This window comes from Pipistrellus hanaki, assembly GCF_964339955.1.
Source record: "Pipistrellus hanaki genome assembly, chromosome: X".
NCBI classification, from domain to species: domain Eukaryota; kingdom Metazoa; phylum Chordata; class Mammalia; order Chiroptera; family Vespertilionidae; genus Pipistrellus; species Pipistrellus hanaki.
In genome coordinates this window covers 97,709,620-97,727,305 of record NC_140524.1, presented here as the reverse complement: position 1 = coordinate 97,727,305, position 17,686 = coordinate 97,709,620, and the positions used below count along the sequence as shown (strand labels likewise).

General features: G+C 44.4%; 2 protein-coding genes across 6 annotated transcripts in view; one reads left to right on the top strand and one right to left on the bottom strand.

Moving 5' to 3' along the window:
- CTPS2 (CTP synthase 2) overlaps positions 1–17,686 on the bottom strand; it is a 123,916-nt gene that overhangs the window by 48,960 nt on the left and 57,270 nt on the right. The gene's annotated exons all lie outside the window — the stretch shown is intronic.
- S100G (S100 calcium binding protein G) lies at positions 13,479–16,623 on the top strand. The gene is made up of 3 exons (XM_084869925.1): positions 13,479–13,602; positions 14,121–14,264; positions 16,308–16,623. The coding sequence occupies exons 2-3, from the start codon at positions 14,130–14,132 to the stop codon at positions 16,410–16,412; spliced, it is 240 nt and encodes a 79-aa protein (XP_084726051.1). The 5' UTR covers positions 13,479–13,602; positions 14,121–14,129; the 3' UTR covers positions 16,413–16,623.

The window sequence follows — 17,686 nt, the reverse complement described above, 5'->3', positions numbered from 1 at the left end:
TTGGTCCTGGGCATCCTGCAGCGATGCACAGCTGTTGACTGCTAGTATGGCGAGGCGTCCTCAGCGTCTTCCATCTCTGGACTGTTTCTCTTCTGTCTTCATCCCAGCCATACCTTCTGCATGTTGTCCAAGGGCATAAACTCGGGGTCCACCGGCTCCTCCTCCTGGAGCTTCGGATGCTGAGGCTGGTCTCCTGGATCTCACCCAGGATGTTAAAGAGCGCAGGCTGCGCTCAGTGGCCGTTTAGGGCGTGTTTCTTGGCCTGGGCCTCGTTCAGGCTCTGGTCCATGATGGTCATTATCTGCTGCAGAATGTTCCCGATGTCTTGCTTCTCTCGGCCTCCCTGGAGCCCCACCATCCCCACCAGGGTCTCTGCCACCAGGAGGCTCGCCAGGGCCCCCAGGCTCCCCACCCACCAGCCCTAGGCCCCCTCAGCCCCCACCTTGAGGAAGAAGCCCCAGCACTCGCTCATCCATAGTTCGAGGGGGCCCTGAGGCCCCCTCCTTGTTCTACCCCTCCCCTGCCTGGTTACTTCCCCCCAAACTCACTGGGGCCATTGCTCCCTCCACCCCGACCCCCGCCCGTCTCCCCATCTCCTGGATCCCCCTGGGGTACCGGCCGGGCCCCCCCGACAGCGGAGAAAATGGAGCTGGAGAGAGAGGAGATCCATTAGTTTTTCTGTCCATTTTTTATACCTGCTTCTAATTTTGATTCTCTGAGTCACAGTCCAGTTGAGCATAAAGTGTAAACCAATTTTATATCAATGTTATGTTAAGTACCCTGTTTCCCCCAAAATAAGACAGTGTCTTATATTAATTTTTTCTCCCAAAGTTGCGCTAGGTCTTATTTTCAGGGGATGTCTTATCTTTCCATGCGCTAGGTCTTATTTTCGGAGGATGTCTTATTTTCGGGGAAAGACGGTAATACTCTGCTGCATTGCTGCAAATTAAATCTAAACTCTCCAACGGGGCACTCAGATTCCACCTCATTCAGAAACTAGTTCTGCTCTCCTCATACATTCTCTCTCTTTTAAAAAAAATTTTTCAATTACACTCAGTATTATTTTGTATTAGTTGCAGCTGTAGAGTATAGTGGTCAGACAATCATATCCTTTACACAGTGTTCCCCCTGATATTTCCAGTGCCCACCTAGCGGTCCCCACCTATTCTAACCTGTGGTGTCTACCTCAGGCAACCAAGGCCATTGCCGATGGCCCCTCTGCTCCCCTCCCCACAACCCCACTACATACATATCACCTCTCCACTACTTTCCCTAAGATGTCTTTTCCCTACCATCGCACAAGGGCTCATGCGTCAGGGACACACTCTAGTTCTTATTGCCCCACAAGTAATACCATTGTTATGCTCACCCTACGAAATAAATAAGCTATAGACTTCATTCATCTGCAATCAGCCGTTCTGGTAGGCTGAATAATGGGCTCCCAAAGATGTCCAACTCCTAGTCCTAAGGACCTGTGAATGTGTTACCTTACGTGGCAAAGGGGACTTTGCAGATATGATTAAACTAAGGCTCTTGAGATGAGGATTACCCTGGGTTTTCCGGATGGTCTCAGTGTCACCACAGGGTCTTTAGAAGAGTGAGGCAAGAGGGTCAGAGTCGGAGATGAAGATGCGACAATAAAGTAGAGGTGTGTGAGAGATGCAAATCAAAACAACAATGCGGTACCATCTCACACCTGTCAGAATGGCCAACATCAACAAATCAGCAAACAACAAGTGCTGGCGAGGATGCGGAGAAAAAGGAACCCTCGTGCACTGCTGGTGGGAATGCAGACTGGTGCAGCCACTGTGAGGAACAGTATGGAGTGTCCTCAAAAAACTGAAAATGGAACTCCCGTTTGACCCAGTAATCCCACGTCTAGGAATATATCCCAAGAAACTAGAAACACCAATCAAAAAGGATATATGCACCCCTATGTTCATAGCAGCACAATTTACAATAGCTAGGATTTGGAAACAGCCTACGTGCCCGTCAGCAAATGATTGGATCCAAAAACTATGGTACATCTACACTATGGAATACTATGCTGCCATAAAAAAGGAATTCTTATCATTTGCAGTGACCTGAATGGAATTGGAGAACATTATGCTGAGTGAAATAAGCCAGTCAATGATAGAGAGACACTACATGATCTCACTCATTTATAGATAATAAGGAACATTATAAACTGATGAACAAAAAGATAGATACAGAGACAGTAAAAGAAACAGACTGTCAAATTACAGCAGGGAGGGTAGGGAGATATGGAGGAGATAAGAGATGAACCGAAGGACCTGTATGCATGCATATAAGCATAACCAATGGACTCAAAACTCTGGGGAGGGAGGGCATGTAGGGGAGTGGGAGTGGGGTGGGGATTGGTAAGGTATGTACACAAAAAATACCTTAATAAAAAATGAGAAGAAAAAAAAATAAATAAAGTAGAGGGGTGTGCGTGTGTGTGTGTGTGTGTGAGAGAGAGAGAGAGAGAGAGAGAGATTGGAAGAGGCCACCCTGCTGGCTTTGAAGATGGAGGAAGGGGCCACAAGCCAAAGAATGCAGGCAGCCTCCAGAAGCTGGAAAAGGCAAAGAAACAGGTTCTCCCCTAGAGCCTCCAGAAGGAACAACTTTATGTTTCTGAGCTCCAGGACTTTAAGGAAATGTGCCTTGTGTTAAGCCACTAAGTTTGTAGTCATTTGTCACGGCAGCGATAGGAAATGGATACAGTCTTTTATATACAACTTTAACCTCCTTCATTCTTTCATATATGTACCTCCTCTCATAAAGCATGGGCTCATCTTATATGTCTCCGACAGAGTTCAGCACGGTCTCAGATTCGAATCAAGTGCTCCATAAGGAGCTCTCCCTGGATTTTCATCTAAAATGGGGCTCTTAGGTCAGTGGGCCTAAGAGCAGCGGAAGGTCTCTGAGACGCTGTGGATTCTCCCAAGAGGCAGGTGGTCACTTCAGTCCACAGGCACCTCACCCAAGCCCACCGCCCACCTGATGCAGGACCGTTACTCCCCTTTCTGTCTTCCCAGCCTGCAGCATCAAGGAGCAGCGTGAGGATGGAATCTACAATGGTGAAAGTACGAAGCGAGCTATAAATGTGTATATATTTTACGGCCGTTTAAACTTCCTTTTTCCACCAATACAAGAAAGGTCTAGTTTACTTCCATCAGGAAGAGAATGTGCTTATAGCTTCAGGTGTGACCACACATTTAAGTTTAAGTCCTACCTCTGGGCCTCATGCTAACACTGACCTGCTCTGCTCGCAGAAGTCCTCCCCCAGGGAGGGGCAGTTAGAATGGTGGCTGAGGGTGAAGGTCAGGCCTGGACTTGAATCCAAGACCTACCAATCCCCAGTGATGTGACCTTGAAGAGGTCCATGAATGGCTCCACAGAGGGGTGCTATGAGGATTTCTCAAGCTAATAAGTCAGATATTGGAGCATTACACACTCCAGGGTAAAAATCAGACCTCAGCCCCGCCAGTGTGGCTCAGTGGTTGAGTGCCCGCCTATGAACAAAGAGGTCATAGTTCCATTCCCAGCAGGGTGCATGTCCGGGTTGTGGGCTCAATCCCTGGTGGGGGACATACGGGAGGCGGCCAATCAAAGATTCTCTCTCATTATTGATATTTCTGTCTCTCTCCCTCTCCCTTCTTCTCTGAAATCAATAAACATATATCTTTAAAAAAATCAGACCTCAGTAAGTATGGGCTATGACAGTGGTCGGCAAACTTATTAGTCAACAGAGCCAAGTATCAACAGTACAACGATTGAAATTTCTTTGGAGAGCCACATTTTCTAAACTTAAACTCTTCTAACGCCACTTCTTCAACACAGACTTGCCCAGGCCGTGGTATTTTGTGGAAGAGCCACACTCAAGGGCCCAAAGAGCCACATGTGGCTCGCGAGCCAAGGCTTGTTGATCACGGAGCTATGATGTAGAGGCTTCTGGGAGCTCATGCCCCCAAATCATTGAGCCTCACAGCCCAGGCAAAGGCTGGACATGGGAAAGAAGGTAAGCTCTGTCGTGGCGTACAGGGAAGGCAGGCAAAGGGAAGGGTGCTTCCCTTTAGGGACAGCTGCATTTCAGTCAGGGTCTTTCTTAAACCTCAAGATCAAAGACAACACGAACCCACAGACAGCACTTCCCACCCATTGGTTTTGCAGGGCCCAGATACTGACTCTGTACCATCTTCCCAAAGGTGCATCTCCAGGCACTGCCTACTATGGACTTGGAGTTGAATAACATATCTGTGACAGCCAAAAATATTCTACCCAGCAAAGCTATCACTCAGAATCGAAGGCCAGATAAAGAGCTTCACCAATAAATAAAAAAAAGCTAAAGTTCATCACCGCCAAACCAGAATTATATGAATTGCTGAAGGGGGTTCTTTAGGAAGAGGAAGAAGATAAAGATAAAACTTATGAACAACAAATACGTTAAATATCAACAAGTGAATCTAAAAACCAAGGGGGAAAAAAATCTGATGAACAATATTAACTGGTGAATATAATAGAATCAGAGGTATGGAAGGGGAGTGAACTGACGATTCTCGGGGAAAAGGGGAGTGGTGGATGAGGGAAGAGACTGAACATAAACTGTGCACCTATGAATGAGGACAATGGGGGGTGGGGAAAGGGCAGAGGGTGGGGTGGGAACCTGGTGGAGGGGAGCAATGGTGGGGAGGAAAAAGAGGAACATTTGTAATAATCTGAACAATAAAGATTTATTTAAAAAAAAAAAAAAAGAATAACATTATCTGTGGAGGCCTGTGGTACCAGGAGCTTTTAAAATAAGTTACTCTTGACTTTCCCAGGAAAAACTTAAGTCTGTCCAAAGATCAAGCAGTTGAACAGTGAGGTGTTAAATAACCTTTGCCTCTCCATTTTTCCATGACCAATCTTGTACCTGTCACTTTTTCCCCTGCTCTGGTTTCAAAATGCCCTCTTTTGAACACACCCTGTGTTTATCGCCCGTCCCCATATATTTTTAGTTAATGTTTCATGACAATATCTAATGGTGGATTTTGTTTCCCAATGCAGATTTACCCTCCCACCTGCATCTACAGGGAAAAGGGAAAATAAGAGATGAGAGATGTGACTGGCAGAAGGAAGCAAGTGAAAATTTAAGAAGACTCTCAGATTGTTTTCCAAGTTCTATTAGCATTCACTACAAGCCTAAGTTCTGACAACAAGCAGCCAGAGGCCTGTTTTAATTAGAGGTCTTCCCTTAAAATGAGAGCTTTGTATCCTAAAACACTGGTTTTTTTAAATATATTTTATTGATTTTTTACAGAGAGAAAAGGAAAGGGATAGAGAGCTAGAAACATCGATGAGAGAGAAACATCGACCAGCTGCCTCCTGCACACCCCTCACCGGGGATGTGCCCGCAACCAAGGTACATGCCCTTGACTGGAATCGAACCTGGGACCCTTCAGTCCGCAGACTGACGCTCTATCCACTGAGCCAAACCGGTTTCGGCAAACACTATTAACCAATACTTTTCTAAATGTTTTTTTAGAGTTAATTTCATATGTACACACGTCCTCATATAATATATGCCATGTGTTTTATACATAACATGTTATCAGCCATGTAACATATAGTTATTAAAATCATAGTTATATATCATAGTTATTAAGATCACATATAGTTATTAAAGTCATTTCTTCAATACAGACTCAAGAAATATAACAACTGCCATATTGATTTTAGCTCACAAGTGGTAATTTGAGAGAACAGATCATATAAGATGCTATTTCCACAACTGAGGTATTAAAATATGGACTGTAATAATGGCATTGTGCTTGTGTAGGACAATGCCCTTGTCTTAGAAGATGCTCAGGCATTTCAGTTAGGTTCAAGAAGTGGGGGAGAATATACACAATATACACATTCTGAGGAGTGTCAGAATGTCTGTACGGTAACTAATTCTCAAATGGTTCCAGGTTGGGGGAAATGTCCATCCATAGACAGAAAAAGCAAGTGTGGAAATGTTAGTGATTAGTACATCTGGGTGAAAGGTGGGTTGATGTTCATTGACTACTTTTGCAACTTTTCTATAGATTTTAATTTTTTTAAAGGTCTTAGAGCAGTGATTCTCAACCTTTCTAATGCCGCGACCCTTTAATACAGTTCTTCATGTTGTGGTGACCCCCAACCATAAAATTATTTTCGTTGCTACTTCATAACTGTAATTTTGTTTCTGTTATGAATCATAATGTAAATAGCTGTGTTTTCTGATGGTCTTAGGTGACCCTGCTAGCGGTTCCTGTGGCTCGTGACACACAGGTTGATAAGCGCAGCTATAGAGCCTAAGACCATTGGAAAACACAGATATTTACATAACCATTAATAACAGTAAGAAAATTAGTTATGAAGTAGCAACGAAAATAATTTTATGGCTGGGGGTCACCACAACAGGAGGAACTGTATAAAGGGCCGAGGCATTAGGAAGGTTGAGAACCACCTTAGAGGAAAAGGATATTTCTTGTTATGATTATTCAACAAAAGCCTACTACCTCCCAGGTAAGACAAAGCATAAATCTAAAAAACACCAAAAATTCTCTACTATCTTGATTAAAATACATTACCAAAATCAGGATATTTTTGTGTAAAATTTTACAACTAAAAACAAAATGCTGCTGAAACCGGTTTGGCTCAGTGGATAGAGCGTCGGCCTGTGGACTGAAGGGTCCCAGGTTCGATTCTGGTCAAGGGCATGTACCTTGGTTGCGGGCACATCTCCAGTAGGGAGTATGCAGGAGACGGCTGATCGATGTTTCTCTCTCATCGACGTTTCTAACTCTCTATCCCTCTCTCTTCCTCTCTGTAAAAAATCAATAAAATATATATTTTTTAAAAGTTTATTTAAGAAAATGCCTATCTGTAACCAAAGAATATTAATACATGGTCAGTACTATTGCATACCAAAGTCAAATAATCTGTAATGAAAGCAAGAATAACACATACAAGACAGCAAAGGTACATGGAATGGTAAATACACAGGACTGGCAGAAAACTTTTAAGGAACTCGGTAAGATTTCACATTTGTTCTCCAAGGTAAATAAGTTCCTAGAATCTTGGAACTAAAGAGCATCAAGAGAAATGCAGTTCAATAGTTCAAGCCTCAGTTCATAGGTAACATAATAAAGGAACAGAGAAAATTACATAAATGTGTAAGTAGTGAGTCAAGTGTTTTCACAAGTTTCTGGAATGATTAACAAAATATGTTTGGTGAGAAAAAGGGTCATAAATAAAAAGCACATATGGGAATAACAAATTAAAAAGTTGAAAAATGATCATGTCACTTGGTAATCTTGCTTTGAAAATAAAACAACCAATTATTGTGTATATTCTCCCCCACTTCTTGAACCTAACGGCATCAGAGCAAGTGAGCAACTGGCGCCACCAAAGCCCGTGGGCTGACTGCGGGCTTCTCCTGGAATTGAGCTTCCGCTTTTTGCATTTTGAAGCTCTCAATCAAGGTTTTATTCGAAAACTGTATAAAGTGTCTTTTTTTTTTTTTTTTTTTTTTTTTTTTGCCTAACTGGTTTGGCTCAGTGGATAGAGCGTTGGTCTGCGGACTGAATGATCCCAGGTTTGATTCCAGTCAAGGGCATGTACCTTGGTTGCAGGCACATCCCCAGTGGGGGGTGTGCAGGAGGCAGCTGATCAATGTTTCTCCCTCATCGATGTTTCTAACTTTCTATCCCTCTCCCTTCCTCTCTGTAAAAAAATAAATAAATTTTTTTTAAATAAAGTGTCTTTTTTTAAATATGTTTTTATTTATTTCAGAGAGTAAGGGAGAGGGAGATAGAAACATCAATAATGAGAGTTAATCATGGATCCACTGCCTCCTGCACGCCCCCCTACTGGGGATGTGCCCGCAACCAAGGTACATGCCCCTGACCGGAGTCGAACCCGGGACCTTTCAGTCCGAAGGCTGATGCTCTATCCACTGAGCCAAACCAGCTAGGGCTTTAAAGTCTTGTTTGTTTAAAAGGCTTTGCTCATTTGTCTGCTGTTGTTTGTCTGTGAGTACCCGAGATGGCTGGGCAGTCTGATTTCTCCTTCAGGGTCAGGTTATCTTTGGAGACCAGCTGGCTTGGGTTCAATCTCCTTTGAAACAGGCTATTTCTACTGAAATTAGCTTCTGGCTGAGTATTAGACCAGGCTATCTCATTAAAAAAAAGTGCCGCTCAGCTTACATATAGCCAGGCTCTCCAGAAAGCAGGTTGTTTCCCAGAAGTGCATTTTTAAACTTCAGGCCTGATCCTTCTATGATCAGAATGTTCTAGAGCGAGGCTGGCTGATTTCTACCGTGCAGGGAATTTGAGCTGTTGCAACCTGCTTTGGGACCCTTGCTCTAGAGAAAAGTCTCTGAAAAATGGGGTCTCAGTTATTTAATATTTAAGACGATCCCTCCTGCAGGGACTCGAACACTTTTTATGCACATATTTAACTAATGGACAGATGTGGCCATCAGTAATTCAGAAAATCAGTGGCCACTGTGGGGAATTTCTGAGATTCCCAAACTTCATTTTCTTAAAAGCGAATTGGACAATAGCAGCACTGAATCTCAAAAACAATAGGAATGCCTATTTTGAATGGCATGTGGAGACTTCCAAATGAGATCAAGAATCTGAAGTGGCCTCTTTGCAAAATAAAGTGTTCAAATTAACAGAGACAACTGAATTTTGAAAGAGAGAAAAATGGCTTCCCGCATGCTCTTCATCTACGTGGCTGTCTTGCCATTCCCCTCGACTCCACTGTCTCGGGATCCACCTCCAGGTACCCTATTCCCTCTTTTATTTTTTAATAAAAATTCTCCAATTTGTTTTTGTGTGAGATATATATATTTTTTTTTTCTTATTGATTTCAGAGAGGAATGAAGAGGGGGAGAGAGATAGAAACATCAATGAAGAAAGAGAAACATTGATTGGCTGCCTCCTGCACTGCCCCTACCGGGGATCAAGCCCGAAACCCAGGCATGTGCCCTGACCAGGACTCGAACCCAGGACCCTTCAGTCCACAGGCTTGACGCTCTATCCACTGATATCCACTGAACCCGACAGGCTAAGGCCTATGAATATTTTGCCATAGGCTTCTTCTCCAGTATCCTTAAGGTCTTTTTCTCCAAATCCTTATTTCAAGCTCCACCTCTATACCATGCTACCTTATCCCCAGTTCCCCTCTGGCGCCTTCTTCCCCTGAATTCGCTCCCACTCCTTCCTTCTCAACTCATCAGGACCTTTTTGTTTAAAGTTAAGAGCTCTCGGGATCATAACGAACCTTGTTTCCTATGTTCCCTGGAGAAAAGAATTTCCTAAGGACCCTCACAAGTTTGCTGAGGAATCTGATTAGTATTCAGACCTATCAGTCCAAGTTTTCTGACTTAGACAAGCTAATTTGTGTTCATTGGGGAAGATCCAGCTCAACATTGAATGGGAATTGCCCAACGGGATCATCCTGAAACAGATTTAGAAAAATAAGTCTCTAATTGTGAGGGAAGAAATTAGAGAACTTGCTAGAGAACTATATGGAGCAATTTCCCAAAGCCTGGTGAATTGCAGCAAAATTCAGACTTGCTCACAGAATCCGTTCATGGCTATTATAATCAACAAAAGGTCACTAAAGGAGAATTCCGGCCTTCCTTCAGATGTTTCTTTTTTTGTACTCTTTTTATAAATATATATTTTATTAATTTTTTACAGAGAGGAAGGGAGAGGGATAGAGAGTTAGAAACATCAATGAGAGAGAGACAAAGACCAGCTGCCTCCTGCACACCACCGACAGGGGATGTGCCGCAACCCAGGTACATGCCCTTGACTGGAATGGAACCTGGGACCTTTCAGTCCGCAGGCCAATGCTCTATCCACTGAGCCAAACCGGTTTCGGCATTGCTTGTACTCTCGATGAGCCACCTAGAAGTAAGACTGCCATGATTTTTCATTTTCAGCCTTGGCAAAGGAAAGCCCCAATGGGAAACCAAAAGCTCCAAGTTTCTGCTCATTTTTGCAAAGAGCCAGGATGTTGGAAAAGGGATTGTCAAAAGTTTAAATGCTTCGGGCACCCTCAGCCTTGTAATTAGCCTTCGAACCGGCCTTCTCAAGGTCCTCCTGCTCCTCAAAGAGGAGTCTCTGAGGAGCTTCAGGGCTTTTTCTAATCCTTAATCGGCTCCAATCAGCTTGGAGAAACTTTTCTTCAAGCTGATAAGGAATCTCTCTTATGACAAAACTTCTGCATGCTTTACTAAAGAATGACTGTCCTGCCAAAACCGGTTTGGCTCAGTGGATAGAGCGTTGGCCTGCGGACTGAAAGGTCCCAGGTTCGATTCAGGTCAAGGGCATGTACCTTGGTTGCCGGCACATCTCCGGTGGGGGCGGTGCAGGAGGCAGCTGGTCAATGTTTCTCTCTCATCGTGTTTCTAGCTCTCTATCCCTCTCCCTTTCTCTTTGTAAAAAAAAAAAAAAAAAAAAAAAAAAAAAAATCAAAAAAAATTTTTTTTTTTTAAAAGAAGAAGAATGACTGTTCTGACCCAATGGTATGGGAAGAATGGGAGGACACAGCCTATAAAGACTTAAAGAAGGGTTTAATAAACCCACTGCTCTTGTACATCCCAAAGATCAGATCCCTTTTTCCTTTTTTTTTTTTTTTTTTTAATCCTCACACGAGGATATTTTCCATTGATTTTTAGAGAGTGGAAGGGAGGGAGGAGAGGGAGAGAGAGAGAGAGAGAGAGAGAAACATCAACGTGAGGAAGACACATTGATTGGTTGCCTCCCCCACACACCCTGACCTGGGCCAGGGATCCAGCCTGCAACCGGGGTGCATGCCCTTGACTGGGAATTGAAACTGTGACCCTTTAGTCCAGGGGTCCTCAAACTTTTTAAAGTGGGGGCCAGATCACGGTCCCTCAGAGAGCTGGAGGGCCGGACTATATGAACTACTAATCCCTACTGTAACACCTTGGCTGCGCTCACTGCCCAAAAAACCTGGCGAGCAGGATCAGACTCCCCTGGGGGCTGCATGTGGCCCGCGGGCCGTAGTTTGAAGACCCCTGCTTAGTCTATAGGCTGACACTCTAACCACTGAGCAAACCAGCTAGGGCCCCCTTTTCCCTTTTGTATATGAAAAGAAAGGGCATGCCCTTGGCAGGAGAGGGTGGGGGCTAAAGAGCAACCAAAGGACTTGCATGCATGCATATTAGCATGACCAATGGACACAGACACTGGGGCGGTGGGGGCTTGCCCGGGGTGGGAATGGCTGGAGGGGGGAGCGGTCACAAGCCAGGGGGAAAAGGAGACATATGTGAAACTTTAGATAATAAATAAATAAAAATAAAAAATAAAATGTCATTTTTTAAAAAGGGGGGGAATGCACTTGGGATATTCTATTCACCCACAAACCATGGGGACCACGATAGATGCCTGGGATACTATAGTCAGCAACTGGACTCCTCACCCCCCCCTTGCCTTAGAGCCATTATTGCCACTGCCCTCTGGATTGAGGCCACTAAGAACAATGTGGCAAGATCCCCTCGAACCATCTCTGTACCCCTCAGCAGACGCCCTCCTGAATCCTCCTTATACCCAGCGTCTTTCCGTTAGCTGCCTTCTTTCTGATGAAATCCTTCTGCTAATTGCTCCTCACACAACTCTCTGGCATTGCAATAACCTCAAGCCAACGATTCTTTGCCCTTCGAGACCCATAAGGCCCCTCCTGACTGCCTGACACTGACAGATCGCCTCCTGAGACCTCCCCGTGACTTGCCGGAGGCCCCTGTGGGTAAAGCTGTTTTCCCACGCGTTACAGATGGTTCATGTTTTAGACATGAAAATGGAAAAGTGCCGTGCTGATTATGCAATGGAAGTAATTGAGGCATTTTTACCTGTGGCTCCCTCAGCTCAGCAGGCTGAATTGTATGCTTTTCGCTCTGGCTTATGTTTTAGCCCAGGGCAAAACTCCCAGCGTTTATACTGTAGTCCATAAGCCTGTGGAGCAGCTCATGACTTTGTAATGTTATGGAAACAATGTGGCTTCCTCACTTCCAGGGGAAATAAAACTAATGGCCCATATGTTCGGGAATTATTGTTTGCTATACTTTCACCTGATGCGTTAGCTAGTTAGTATTAAGATCCCGGGGCATTCTAAACTTGACTCTCTGGAAGCTCAAGAAAATCACCTCGCTGAACTTCTGCAAGGAATGCAACCCTTCAAGAAATCAGCAGGTGAAACCCCTGTCAGGGTCCAAAGGGATAATTCCCCAGCTGGTAATTTAGAAAAACTGGCTAGAGAAGCCCAACAATTAGCTTTAGAAAAAAAAGGAGAAGAAGAAGAAAAAACACCCCACAAGATTAGAAATCTAAAAATTGCTAGTTTGATAAAAGAGAAAGGTCTGGTTCAGACCAAATAACAACCCAGTCCTCCCAGAGACTGGGAAGTTTCCACTCTTTACTGTGCATGCATTCGGTCCACAGACAAAATGATAGCATTTATGAATGAATATTGGTGGGAAAATATTAATAAGGCTGTGAAGCCCAGCTGGTGTGGTTCAGTGGTTAAGTGTCAACCTATGAACCAGGAGGTCATGGTGCATTTCCCTGTCAGGGCACATACCCAGGTGGTGGGCTCGATCCCCACGTGGGGCGTGCAGGAAGCAGCTGATCAATGATTCCCTCTCATCACTGATGTTTCTCTCTCTCTCTCTCTCTCCCTTCCTCTCTGAAATCAGTAAAAATATATTTTAAAAATAAAAGCAAAATAAAAATACATAAGGCCTTGAAAAGTGCCTATCTTACTTGTCCTACCTGTCAAAAACACAACCCGGGAAAACCTGTCTGCACTGCCCCTGGATATTTTATTTTATTTTTAAAAATATATTTTATTGATTTTTTACAGAGAGGAAGACAGAGGGATAAAGAGTTAGAAACATCGACGATGAGAGAGAAACATTGATCAGCTGCCTCTTGCACAGCCCCTACTGGGAATGTGCCCGCAACCAAGGTACATGCCCTTGACTGGAATCGAACCTGGGACCCTTCAATCCGCAGGCCGATGCTCCATCCACTGAGCCAAACTGGTTAGGGCACCCCTAAACATTTTAAATTGCCTAACGGACCATTTGAGGTGTGGCACACAGATTTCATACAGCTTCCCCTGCCTCATGGATAGAAATATGTTTTAGTCATGGTCTGTGTTTTCTTACTAGGCTGAAGCTTTCCCTTGTAGCCAGGGTACTGCCTCCTGGTGGCTAAAGTCCTGCCGGAGATGACTGTCCCTACCTGGGAGACTCCTCTTTGAACTGTTCCTCTTGACCTCGGTAAACCTAGGAACCCATTCTACAGGTCAGGTGCTTTAACAAGTCTGTGCCGGTTGGCCAATTTTACAACACCCTTAATTATAAGGTGCATGCAGTCTTAAGATTGGATTTCAAAAACCATTAATAATTACCTCTAAATGGCAAACGAAAGGAAAATTTCATCATCAGGGCGGTGTGTCCGTCTGCACAGGCTATAAAAGCCAGCTAACCTGCTCCTCTCTCCATACTCCCGTCTTGTTCTCCCAGCTGCCTTGCTGCTCAGCGACCAGGTGAGTGTGCTTGCTTTTAGTTCTACCTGGAGCTCTTCCTGCCTCCTTTCAGAATGGTATGAGAGATGATGGTCTGAGGAGAAAGCAGGTTTGTGCTCTCTAACGAGATTACCAGTCATTTAAAGGCTAGAAGCTGTTTTGGGGTTTCTGCAAGACCCCAGCCTACGGAGGGCAGCCAGGTATGGAAAAAGGGAAGAATGTCATAATTACTAATTAAAGTGTTTGGCTTCAGGGACTATCTCTTAACAGATGTCCTCTAAGAATAGGCATTTAACATACTGTCTACAATGATTATTTTTAAAATATGTTTGCAGTCCCCTGGTGTGTTTCCCACAATTTCCACTCCCTCTCTTCTCTTCCTCCCCCTGGCCCCTCACTCCGGTCCCCAGCCTTTTCTTTACTGTCCCCCATCTGTGCCAAGGAAATAGCCCGATGGCAAGGAACTCCTGCTGGCGATCATTAGTCTAAAACTCCACATTTGAGCTTTTTGGTAAGTTCGTGTCTTTCCCGATTTACAGGACACCAAGATGAGTGCAAAAATGTCTCCCAGCGAACTGAAGAGCATTTTTGAAAAATACGCAGCTAAAGAAGGCGATCCAAATCAGCTGTCGATGGAGGAGCTGAGACAATTGATCCAGACCGAATTCCCCAGTTTACTAAAAGTAAGTGCCTGAATGGGCCTCTGATGGCGGGAGGGGAGAGAAAGAGAGCCCGGAAGAGGCTGAGTTCTGAGATATTGATCAGAGTTCCACCTGGGGAAGAGGACACAGCAGCAAAACAGGCGTCACAGAGGGACAGCACATCACGTGTGCTCTCCTCCGCTGGTGGCAGACCACATTTCATATGGCAAGCTCCTGGAAAGCAGGGGCCCAGCCTCCGCTCCCCCATAGCCTTAGCACAGAACTCTCTGGACCAGCCATAGTAATGAAAGCAGCGATGGCACTTCTGCCAAGCTGGAAGATGCACAGGTTGCCACGCAAACACACAAAGACCTTCAGCCTGCATTCAGCCCGTCCGTGCCAGGCTTTGGGAAAACAGAAGCCAGTAAATTAATATTATTTGGCCTTGGACGCTCTTCACCATTATACGTAGGATCTCTCAAGACCAACGCTTACGGGGCAGTCTGTTAAGAGATTTGATTTCAGAGAGGAAGGGAGAGGGCGAGATAGAAACATCCACAGTGAGAGAGGTTTCTTCCCCTGACAAATTATTTTCTGTAGAACCCCATTTATATTTCAAAACGCATTTAAATTGCTGGTCATTTGTGTTAAGCGACTAAATTTGTGTTAGTGAGGCAACTATGTATTTCTCAATGGGAAAGGATGCAATTTCTTTAGCCATAAGAACCATCCCGGAATTGTCTAAATCAAATCGCATCTAGAAGCAAAAAGAGACGGGGAAAGGTGGATTGTCTGTCTGCCTCCCATGTGCTTTCTCCCCTTCGCAACTGAAAGCCAGCTTCCAAACGGAAGGGCTGCAGTTGCTGTATCCCACTTGGTCACTTGTCAGCTGTAACTTCAGAAGAAAGCATTTGCTTCCCAGATTTTAACCAGAGAAGTCCCTCCTGCCAATATGACATAGGAAAAGGTTTTTGGTTTTAGTTGGTGAGAAAGTTTCTAGCATTAGCACGAAGAAGAATAGTGGCTGAGTTCAGTGACCTGATAAGCCATTATCTTCTCATCTTCTTACAGTTAAAATCTGTATTTACTAAGGTCAGGAAGCCCATCTCGTGATTCTGATGCATGTCCAAGAGTGAGAACCACTGATCCAAAGTCATCTTGCCTAGCATGGAGGTGGGCTGTGGCCCAGGGTTTGGAAAAAACTACGGTAGTTGCTGGTTAAGGGTCTGGGGTCTGGAGTCAATGTTTGGACTCCAAGGCCCCCATTTACCAGCTGTGGATCCTGGAGTGAGTCAACAGCTGTTTCAGATTCTCCGTTTCCTCATCTGTAAAGATCACCCCCTCAGGGCGGTTGAGAGGATTGCATAAGCTACCGAAAGCCCTGGACACAGTACCAGCCAGCAATAAGCCATGGGCAATGCCTTGATTATATGCCAGCCCAGCCCTGCAGGCAGGCACACATCAGCTTCCAGGAAACCTTGGGGCAGGGGTCCTCAACTATTTGTGGGTGTGGGCCCCTCAGAAGTCCAGTGAAGCACTTGGGCTCCATCTCAAAAAAATGGTTTTAGCCCTAGCTTGTTTGGCTCAGTAGATAGAACGTCAGCCTGCTGACTGAAGGGTACCGGGTTCAGTTCCGGTCAAGGGCACGTGCCGGGGTTGCAGGCTCGATCCCCAGTGCGGGGTGTGCAGGAGGCAGCCGATCAATGATTCTCATCATTGATGTTTCTATCTCTCTCCCTCTCCCTTCCTCTCTGAAATCAATTTTAAAAATATTTTTAAATGCTTTTAGAAGCATAAAGGAAAAATACAATACTTAAGATTGCATAGAAAACAAATCCTATTAAAATACACATTATCAATATTAAAATAATAAACGTATGCTAAAGAAATGAAAAAGGGTAGCCCGTTCTGTGACATGGAGCAATTACAGCTAAAGTTGGTTTTGCCACCACTATCATGTGATCAAAAGCTCCGCTGCCTTCTTGGAATGCAGGCCCAGTGCTCTCATTTCGGAGAATGTGTAGCAACACATAACTGATTCATTTTCTCTCCTCTCCTCATCCCTTCCTCTTTGCCTAACACCAGGGTCCAAACTCCCTGGAGGATCTTTTTAAAGAACTGGACAAGAATGGAGATGGAGAAGTTAGCTTCGAAGAGTTCCAGGGGTTAGTGAACAAGTTATCCCAGTGAAGAAACAAGCAAAATGATCCCATCCTGCTCACCACGGAAGAGCGCCTGGAAAGAGTCATTCTCCACAGAGTTCCCAATGTCTCTATTAAATTCTTTCCAATTATAATGATCTTGTAGTGATAGCCAATTACTGCCAATAAAGAAATTCTTAAGACATGCCTCGCCTTGTCAATTACTGACCTCCATAGTTTAATAAATTTGAAAGTAACCTTAGTCTGATTCATCAATATAATTTTATAGATTTTTTTATTTAAAAAAAAAAGGTCCAGAATAGTTCCATAGTCTTGACCAAGACTACAGAGGTGGTATCAGAGACGTGGAAGGAATCCTGCTATGATCTCACTCATTTGTGGGATATAATGAACAACATAAACTGATGAACAAAAATAGATTTAGAGACAGAGAAGCATCAAACAGACCATCAAACCTCAGAGGGAAGGCAGATCAACCAAAGGACTTATACGCATGCATGTAAGGATAACCAATGGACACGGACAGTAGTGGGGTGAGGGCCTGTGCTGGGGTGGGGGGGGCAGGAGCGAGCTGGGAGAGGTCACTGGGGGTAATATTTTCAACAATATAGAATTTAAAAAAAAAAAAAAAAGAAGAATTCTGCTGTGCTAAACCAACTCCCTCACTCCACTCTTCCACCAGTATAACCCTGTTCTTGCTCTTCCCTCCCATCATCAGTGCTCACAGCATTTCCAATTTCAACTCTAGTCAACAGCCAGTGAGAAACAGACTTCAGAGAACAGACACTTGTTTTTCAAGTCATCTTCCCAGCACTCGCTGTGCTTTTTGAATCACTGACCCTCTCAGAGTAGGAGCACAGGGCCGACTGTCAGTTCTGTTCCATCACCCAAGGGGGTGGCCTTGGTCCTGGTATGTGATGTGTAAAATAAAAGGGATAGGAAGACATAGTCCCTTCCCAGCGCTGGCATGCTGGGACACTGCGTACTGAGAAACAGCTCAGGCTGCCCTTGCTGAGTCCAGCGGGAAGGGAGGGGAGTTTAACCAAAAAGAAAGAAAACTGACTTCTACCTCTTCCACCTAGAAGCAAAGGAGATTTGTATACATAGCGAGAGGATGTTTAAATACAATTTGGGTCATTCTAATTCAACACACACATTCTCATGGCATAGAAAGCCTTAAACATTTCTAATGACCAATTACAGTCTACTGTAGGGATAGCCCATAATAGTCTTAACTATTTCTCCATTGTGGGGCATTTAGATTATTGCCATTTCTGATTTTTCTAAATAACGTCATAATGA